Source organism: Etheostoma spectabile, chromosome 4 (genome assembly GCF_008692095.1).
Source record: "Etheostoma spectabile isolate EspeVRDwgs_2016 chromosome 4, UIUC_Espe_1.0, whole genome shotgun sequence".
In the NCBI taxonomy this organism is placed as follows: Eukaryota; Metazoa; Chordata; class Actinopteri; order Perciformes; family Percidae; genus Etheostoma; species Etheostoma spectabile.
Window position 1 is genome coordinate 22,117,894 of NC_045736.1, and position 9,647 is coordinate 22,127,540.

Here is a 9,647-nt window from a genome sequence, read left to right on the forward strand (position 1 = left end):
TGGTATTGATTATATAAACACGCAAAGGACATCAGGGGGGAACCAATAACCCAAAATAGATATGTGAATGTGTTTAACGCACATGAGTAAAAGTCTTCCTAATTTCAGAATTCAGCACCCGGTCATTAAATTAGTATCCTTACCAAATTATCGGTTACTTACCCCATCATCTTCCCTCTCATCTCTCTGGGTGTACCCTGCACCTCGTTTCTATGGAAACAGTCTCTAAAGAAGGCAGACAGAAGGGGACAGGAAGAGATGCTGAAATGGCAGAAAAGCCTCTTTGTGCTCTTAAAGGCTCTCAGATCAAATAGGCTTAAATGGTTCATCAAACACACATACACACAACTTCTACTTCAGGCAAAATGGAAGATGATCAAAAGAGCATCACAAGACTTCTGAAGCCACAGGGCGATTTATTGTCCTCAACGCTTTCTGTGTGCACCTTCTGTTAAAAACACATTTTTCTATGGTAAAAAATAGACTATATTTATTTTCTTGCTCATGATTTGCTGTCTTTTCACTGTTATGGAACATTATAGTAACACACACATGCACAAGAGAAGCATTAAATGCCAGCATCCCACAAAGACACACACACACCCACACAGACACAAAATCTCACTCCATTCTATATCAGAAAATTGGATAGCTTCTCTCGAATAACGTGATTATAAACAACCTCCCTCTCACTCTAGGGCGGTATCACTTAATAAAGCTGAGTGCATTGACATGCCAGCAACCACACTCATACACACACGTACACACACACACCGCTGCAGATTTATAAATCAACTTATTACATGTACCAGATCAACTGTAAGAAAACAATATTAAGATGGACTTAAAAACTATGAGTAACCAAACATTGCAAACAGGCCTCAGGCTAAATAATGGATTCTAAGAGGTCAAAAAATCTGGCTCCAGGATTATCACATTATTCAGTCAGCAAGGGGCTTTGTACACCTGAGGGTTGGTTGATTAAGATCTAAAAGGTCAAATATGTCAGCATTAGGCATGTGAAAGGGAATCTTTAAGATCATTACATTAATGTGCTGCTGCAGCGCAGCAGTATGTGGGCCAACACTGAGAACAACATTGTGGAATGGACATGGAAAAACACTGTGACAATGTAATGTGTTACGTTACACATATCAGAACAAGTGTCCTTTTGTTGTGTGGGAAATGTATTGTGGAAATAATTACATTTACAGCCCATGTGTGACTGTAACAAAGCACCACCACAAACGGGCATATTTACTTGATTGATTTGACATAATTTGCATGTTGCATGAATAAATTTAGCAAATGTGGGCTATCATCTTGAACAGGACACCACACACATTTAGTTCTTTCTTCTACCACTGAACCAGTAACACTTTGACACCTACCCTCAACATCCCCACCACCTAACACACAAAACTCCTGTGGTGAAACATGTCTGGCCTGTTTTGTAAAGGTACAATGTTCAAATACTGCCAGTTTCCTTTAGATTTGGGATTTGGGATGCAGTTACACTGAAACTCTGTAGCTCCATCTAGTGAAAGACTGTAGTAAATGTTATTCACCCTCGGACTGTATCATGTACAGTCATTGGTCTCTTTCTCTCACTGGCTCAGTCTTTACTTTTGTCCAAAAGGGTTCACATTTCTTAAATCATTAAATACCTACATGTCCACTGAAATAGTTGGTGGTTGCGGTAACTGTTTGGTCATGTTCAGACTGGCTGTGAACAGATCCTTTCTTCACACAATTGGAGGGGGGACAAAATCCACAGTCCTCGTCTTCTGTGATAAAATGCACTCTGAAAGTCACTTGAAGCTGAGGCTCCAGCAGTCCTGAGTCAGTCAAATCAAGTGGCTATCTTTCTGACTCATTATGGACAGTAGGGACAATTACAAATGTGTTTTAAGAGTATTGTTTTAAGTCTTGACAAAATTGAAACATTAAAGCTTCAGTAGGTAACTTTTGTAAAAATGTATTTTTTACATATTTGTTAAAACTGTCACTATGTCCTGACAGTAGAATATGAGACAGATAATCTGTGAAAAAAATCAAGCTCCTGTGGCTCCTCTCTGTCCTCTTACTGCCACTAGCAGAAATACACCGCTCCCGGTCAGAAACAGCCAATCAGAGCAAGGAGGACTGTCTTAGCAGTGTCAATCACTCTCGTGTACGCGCCGCTCATACCCCTCCCCCGCACAGCGCGTGCCGTGTTCAAGCTCAAGATTGCCAGTGTGCTGCAGTTGTGCTAATCGCGGAGAAATAACTTTTCAGGAAAACTGCCAATTTCTCGAGTGACACCTGCTCAGAAAACAAAGACGGGCAAACAGAAGAAGACCGATGACAAAAAGCGAGCTTAAGAATTAAACCGAGCCCGAAATAAAGCGAGGGTCAACATCGAAGCGGCTTTTCAGAGGTGGAGGGAGCTACGCCTCCTAGAAGGATTCACACGGATTCAGAGCTAGCGTTAGCCACATTTCTGCTTGACATGTAAGTATCCCTGCTTGATTTATTTCATTTTTTAAGAACTACACAACTAAGATATCGATGGTTACAGTACACTTTCAGTACACTGGTGATAGCGCAAATCTCAGTTTACTCTGTAGCTTGTTGCTAAGTCTAACAGTTAGCTTGTTAGCTTGTGGCACAGCAGGAATGTTGTAGCAGGTGAAGATTAACTTTACTTGCTAACTCCTTCACCCTCCGTATAAGCAATATTGTTTCGATACCTACAATTAGTAAGCCAAAATGTTTTTTGTCAATCACAACAAATGTAGCTATGGTTAAACAACTTTAATTGTGCGCTGTCCCTGTCGAAGTTTGGCAATGCAGAATTCTACTTTTGATTATTTTTAAACACGTTTTCTTCCCCTCAGATGTAATTTGCAAATCAAATGTCTGACACAAATTCTTTGTGCTCCTTCAACAGGTCAGACATGGCCCCAGACACAGAGGCACGTGAAGGAATCGTCTTCAGTCCAAATCAAAATGTTCAGTATTTCCTTGTGCAGGAGTACTTTTCTGAAAAAGCTGATTTATTTTACCCATATGCAAAAAAACCAAAGACATATTTCTAAGATGTTATTCCTTGGCTTATTGAGCTTTCTCACTGATTCATCATTCCTACTGAAAGTTTAGATCCAAAAGGTAATTCAGTAATGTATTGTGTAAAGTGCTACTTTTGTTGTCACAAATGAGCGATTACATAAAAAATCATTTTAAACCCTTTCATTGAAAAAATTTACAAAACTTTTAATAGAAATATTTTAAATAAGCAATTTTTTTATATAAGCTATACCCTACTCAGAGTAAATCCCCTGTATTGTCCATGAGGATGTGGAAAGCATCGGTGGCCCTGCTTACTAGCCTGCGCGTTCACGGCAGGCCCCGCTGTGGGGGAGGAGCTGTGGAGGGGGGGCTGTAGCGCAGCAGAGAGCAAGGGGGAGGGACCTGTAAGTTGTGCTCGTTCAAATTTTTAGGCTAAGTCCACGTTTTCTCAGAACTCCCTACTGCAGCTTTAACCTTCACAATGTTTTTAATATACATCTTAAAACATGAAACTAGAAGTAGGTCTGACCACAACGCGTGGCTGAGTTACTGTGCCTCTGCATTACTGCTTTTTATCTGGACGAATATTTTATGTAGCCTAAACAAAAGTTAATGAAATAAAATAAAGGAAAGTGATTACGGCCTATGACCTTAAGAGTGAAAGGAGACTTTCCTTGCCTGCCATGTGTGTTACTCTATTGTGCGGATCCTTTAACCATGAATCATTCATTAGGCCTACCGGGGACCCGCAGCCTTCCCTGGAGAGGAATCACTTTGGAGACTAATGACTTGTGGTGACATTTGTAATGTTAAGTTATAAAACAGAGAAACGTCTTGAGCCTACGGTCATAACTGATCCGGTGAACTAAAGGCGGCTCCTGTTCACTCTAACAGGTAAACAGAAGAAGGAACATTCAAGAGAAGAAAAGTTGTTATTTAAGCCCTTCCTGCCGCCATGCTCCCGGCTCAGGAGGCCGCTAAAATCTACCACACCAACTACGTGCGTAACGCTCGGGCCGTGGGCGTGCTGTGGACGGTTTTCACCATCACGTTCTCCGTTATCACCGTGGTGGTGTTCATCCAGCCGTACTGGATCGGGGACAGCGTCAACACGCCGCAGGCCGGATATTTTGGCCTCTTCCACTACTGCATCGGGAACGCGCTGACCTCGGAGCTCACCTGCAAAGGGAGCGCGCTGGACTTCGGCTCTATCCCGTCCGGCGCCTTCAAGACGGCCATGTTCTTCGTGGGGATCTCCATGCTGTTGGTGGTGGGCAGCATCGTCTGCTTCAGCCTCTTCTTCTTCTGCAACGCGGGGAGCGTCTACAAGATCTGCGCGTGGATGCAGCTGGCCTCTAGTGAGCACCAGGGTTACCAGTTTGTAGCTGCACACATACACGTTTCTGCATAGTTCCTATATATGGCAGTTCATATAAAACATACATTTTGTCTTACATAAAGCCTATTAAATTAGCATTATAATCATTCAGTTGGCTATAGATTGTGTAGGCTATATTAAGAATGAAATGTACAAAATAGAACTCTATACAAAAAATACATCAACTGTGCAGACTACTTGTTACAAAGTATGGGTTACTTCAGTGCAAGGGCATCATTTGGGGTTCAACAATGGAGGGGTTCTGATCCCCACTTTGGCATTTCCTGCATTCTGGTGAATTTTTCTGAAAAAAATGTGCCTTTTCTGCATCTATTTATGATGCAAATGTCTTTAATTCATGAAAAGAAATTATATTAGGTTTGTGGGGTGGGTTGCACTGGTCAGTTTTGATTATTGGGGGGTTAACTACGCCTATGCATCAGTATCTGGGTATATCCCTAAGTTTATTTTCATGTCTGCACACCCAGCACAGTAAGGACCTTCTCATACCACATTAGCTTAACACTTTCAGCACTGGCATTGTGCTTATTTTTACCCCCACACCATGGATCCAAACAAATTTCAGTTTCTAAGTTTAAAAGGAGTTGTTCATTCCGCTCGCTATCAGTCAAACAAGTCTTGATTACTTTAGACATAAACAGGAAAACCTTACTGGTTCTAACTAACAATTAATCAATGACACATCAATGTGAAGATGCATGGAAACATTGGTGTTCAGGCCGCAACTTCATCCCACACTGTAGAAATACTACGTAAAAATATTGTGTTCAAAATGTTAAACACATTCATTTTTTAAATTCCCATCTGGAAGGTAAAAAGGAGTCCGTTAAACGCTGTGGAGTGAAAACTTAAAAGTACAAGATTTCCCTCTGAAATGTGATGGAGTTGAAGTTTGGCTCCACAAACTGCAGTTCCTTTTTCATACAGAGACTATGTTCAGGCCTCACCCAGAAATATAAGAAAACTCAAGGTAAGGCAGAAACACAATAAAAGCTTTGTCTTGAAAAATAGTCGACAGAGTAAAATAGAGAAAGAAAGACCATGTCTAAAAAGAAGATTTAAGCTGGGAACTGCAGTGCAGCATAGTTTCCTTCACCAGACGCACACACTGACAGAAGTGGAACATGATTCTGTTTTGGAAACATGAAGCAGCTTGTGAGCAGATGTAGCTGCAAGTGAAAGGACAAACCTGTACTGAAACAAATAATGAGATTAACCTGGAGGTGTGCTGTTACACACACATAAAATAGGGAGAGTGTTGGTTGTGTGTGTTGTGTGTGTGTGTGTGTGTGTGTGTGTGTGTGTGTGTGTGTGTTGTGTGTGTGTGTGTGTGTGTGTGTGTGGTGTGTGTGTGTGTGTGTGTGTGTGTGTGTGTGTGGTGTGTGTTGTGTGTGTGTGTGTGTGGTGTGTGTGTGTGTGTGTTCCAATGACTAGCAGACTTTTCATGTCTGTACACACATACACAATATGTCTTTTTATATTCTTATTTTTTTAATATATTCAAGCCTCTGAATTAGTTACATCTACTGTATGTTTGCATATTCCTCACACAGAATCTACCAAAGCTGATGAGAAGTTGCAGTTTAACAATTATCTATCTTGAAATTAGGGAAGAGACTTGAGAAAGTGAGCATGAGAACTTTGAGAAAGTGAAAGTGTGCGTTTGCATGCTGATGTTTCACCTCGTCACCTGATAGTTTACGTGGCTCTACATGCTGAAGTGGGAAGGCACGAGGGCGGCTGTCTTTCTGCAGAGTCAATAATGGATGAACAAGATCATCTTTCTGAAGATGAGATGCTCGGGAGTTGCTAGGCAACTCGTGTGCACGTGCGTGTTGTTTCAGCATTGGAAGTGGAGACGGTTTGCTCATGCATTAATGTGTAAGCAGTATTTAATTGTTCTAGTTGGTTGAGGAGAAGCTAACTTTTAACTGTTTATATAGAATGCAAACTAAGGATTATTCATTATGGATTAAGTTGCTGATTATTTTCTCAATTAATTGATTGATTGTTTGGTTTATAACCTTCTGAAAATACTGAGAAAAACCCTCACAATTACCTTTAAAAAAAAAAAAAAAAAAAAAAAAAATTACCCAAAAGTGACAACTTCACAACGTCTGTTTTGTCCAATCAACGGTCCAAACCTCTTAATTCATAAAAGATATATTGAAATTATTAAAAGGAAGAGCAGTAAATCCTCTCATCTGAGAAGCTGGAACCATAAAATGTTTGGCATTTTTACATGTAAAATGACTAAATGGTTGCCAATTAATTGTTTCGGCTCTATTTGTATATAATGTTGGGAAGTTTTTTTCATAAGCTCTTCATGTGTTTTGCATGCAAACATCTTATGTTGTTAAAAAGTAGAAACCAAAGCAGTAAACCAATGCAATAAAAGGTGCAACATTTAAGTTATTAAGAGGCATGAAAAGAAAGTATCTCAAATTTGTACTTGGGTAAATGTGCTATTTTTAAATGTAACATTCCAAAGGTTTCCCACTTCAAAATGTGCAAAAATGTGTGCATTCAAATAAATGGCTAAGAGTTAATGTTGAAGTACCTGATTTTAAACCAAAATTCCTCGTCCGGTGCCTCCCCTCTCTTAGGCACATGCATGGTGATTGGCTGTATGATCTATCCTGACGGCTGGGACTCAGACGAGGTGAAGCGCATGTGTGGCCAGCGGACTGACAAATACACCCTGGGCAACTGCACGGTGCGCTGGGCCTACATCCTGGCCATCATCAGCATTATGGACTCGCTAGTCCTCTCCTTCCTGGCCTTCAGCCTGGGCAACCGGCAGGACAAGCTTCTGCCAGAGGACTTCCAGGTGGAGGAGAAAGGTACCAGAGTGAAGGGAGGTTGGGAGAGGGAGACACCTCCTGGATGAGGTTGTTTAGCTGGAGAGAAGAACAAGAAAAAGTTTAAATTGTGAGGCAAAGATGCAAGAGGAAGGATAAAGGGTGGATAACAGGGAGCTAGTGAGGGGAAGGTTAAAGGTTTCAGAGGGTCTGGTGCAGGTGTTGACAGCTGGAGGGAAAATGGAAGGAGGTTGAGTAGAGGCTGGGCTGCTTCAAAATTCCCTTCTCCGTATAAGTGATGAATCACTGAGGTCGGGTTAAACCAGTCCACCACTCTGGTCTAGACAAAATATCTCAGCAACTATTGAGTGGATTGCCATAAAACTTTGTACAGACACGCATGAGGATGACTCCTACTGACTTTGGTCATCCTCCGACACCAGCAGCTCAAAGTTTTCATTTATTCAGTGAAATATCTTAACATCTACTTGATGGGTTGGCACTACATGTACCAATCCAATCTACATGTACCAATCCATGCTTCCCAGAATGGTTTTTAATGACTCATTTGATCACTTTACCTCACTTTTCCTCCAGAGCCACCATGAGGTTTTGTTTTTTAAATGTCTCAACTATTGGATGGATTGTCAATGATTTCCCCAAGAAGATGAACAGTAATACCTGTGATCATCTAGGGCCATCAGTAGATCAACATTAGCATTTGGGCAATACTAAGAACATTCCCATCAGCTTCAACTGTATTTTTTTGTTGAATGCTGGTTAGCTCATTCATGAATGCTAAACTGAGATGGTAACATTGCCACTTTGGGCATGTTTGCATGCTGATGTGAGCATCAGCTCAAAGCTGCTTGAGTGCATCCTCACAAATCCAGTAAAGGACTGTCAACTCTGTCTTATTATATAGTAGGTGTTCAAATCCAGCTGAGCCACTGACAAAACTAGGTCACTGTATGAACTGAAAATTACAGTACATCTCTTTTCAGTAACGTTTTTTTCTCAATTACAGATAACGCCTAGGCTCCCTGTGGACAACGGAGGGAAGAGGCTTTACGAGGAGCACTGCCGACTCAAAGGGATTTAAATGTATTCCAAGGCTCAGGACATAATTAAAATCGGAAAAAATAACTACAAGAAGTTCATTCTGTACTTTGAAATTGTGGCAGCTTATCAACAGACCTTGAAAACATGGGAAGTCACTGTCCTCCGCCTGCTCAGATCTTAGGATTTGTAGCGGATTGCTATCGTATTTTGGACTAAAAGTGAATGAACATGCTGACCAGAGCAGCTCCTTGCTACTTTGGAGAGTTGTCATAAATGCTTAGCAGTCTTAAGTGACACCATTAAAAAGGTAATGTTTAAAAAAAAAAAAAAAGTGCCAGAAAAGTATTTATCTAAACATGTTACACTTTATCACAAAACAGGTGTTCATCATTTGACATGCAAACTAATGCAATATATTTAAGGAGCATTTGGAGAGATTTTGGTTAGACATCTTAATAAAATATGCTTCCAGATCAGTTAGTACTCACTGAAAATGCAATCTCACTCTGTCTGCCTTCTGGAGGTCCTAAAGATGAATTAGGTTAATGATGTGCTTTAATTTAGAATCTTTGGGGATTTATCTCCCTATTTATATGTCAGAGAGTGGAGACACTGCAATGGCGATTGATGAGGCAAATACAATCGAGTAAGGTTTTGAAAAATTTATTAATTACCTACAGAAAACAAAATTAACAAATTAAGAGCGGAGACAAACAGGAGGAGACTTTGTATAAAAACAAGCAAAATGGTTTTGAGGGGATCCAAAGCATTACAGTATTTGTTTTTATTACAATCTATTTCCAAATCCAACACCTCCATATACAGTGGAAACACTAAGTTTTTATGGAAATCACATGAACTGGAAATCACATGAACATTCAAGGCATTTCTAAAAAGTAAAAAAAAAAAGCTCAAACCTTTCAGCTTGTGCCTTCAACTTACATTGCTGCCAGAATCTGTGCAAAGCTGTTGCTGCAGAGCGGGAGACTAGAAGCTAACTCTTTGGTGCACTGCACACTGGCTGTGGACCTACAACTAGTTACATTTGACTGTAAATGTGGGAAACTTATTAAGCCTTTAACATGCAAGAAGTATGAAACAGCATAAAGTTGTCCACTTGTGCATGAAGTAGGTAAGGAATCTGAATGTTTTTCACATCATTATGTATACAAGTGTTTTTTAAAAAGACAAGAATGCTGAAAAGTTTGGTTATCCAGAAAGATAGCGTGTGTCTCAGCCTCCAGACCTTGACATTTTTGCTTTCTAATCATGTAGTTCCACTTGTATACAAATGTAAAAAAGTTGTTTGGATAAAGCTAACTTAACGTTACTAA

The 9,647-nt window shown here is 40.3% G+C and overlaps 1 protein-coding gene across 1 annotated transcript; it reads left to right on the forward strand.

Annotated features, from left to right (window-relative positions):
* The first annotated feature begins 3,694 nt into the window (after positions 1-3,694).
* Positions 3,695-9,222, forward strand: lhfpl5a (LHFPL tetraspan subfamily member 5a). Its single transcript, XM_032512546.1, has 3 exons — positions 3,695-4,409; positions 7,057-7,293; positions 8,279-9,222. Exons 1-3 carry the CDS (start codon positions 4,007-4,009, stop codon positions 8,287-8,289), a joined length of 651 nt encoding a protein of 216 aa, XP_032368437.1. The 5' UTR covers positions 3,695-4,006; the 3' UTR covers positions 8,290-9,222.
* The last annotated feature ends 425 nt before the right edge of the window (positions 9,223-9,647 follow it).

What these genes read in the sequence shown, in the direction of transcription:
- lhfpl5a (XM_032512546.1), top strand. Translation starts at nt 4,007, where the DNA reads ATGCTCCCGGCTCAGGAGGCCGCTAAAATCTACCACACCAACTACGTG. An exon ending in GTGGATGCAGCTGGCCTCTA is followed by an intron (nt 4,410 to 7,056) that starts GTGAGCACCAGG and finishes CCCCTCTCTTAG; the next exon opens with GCACATGCATGGTGATTGGC.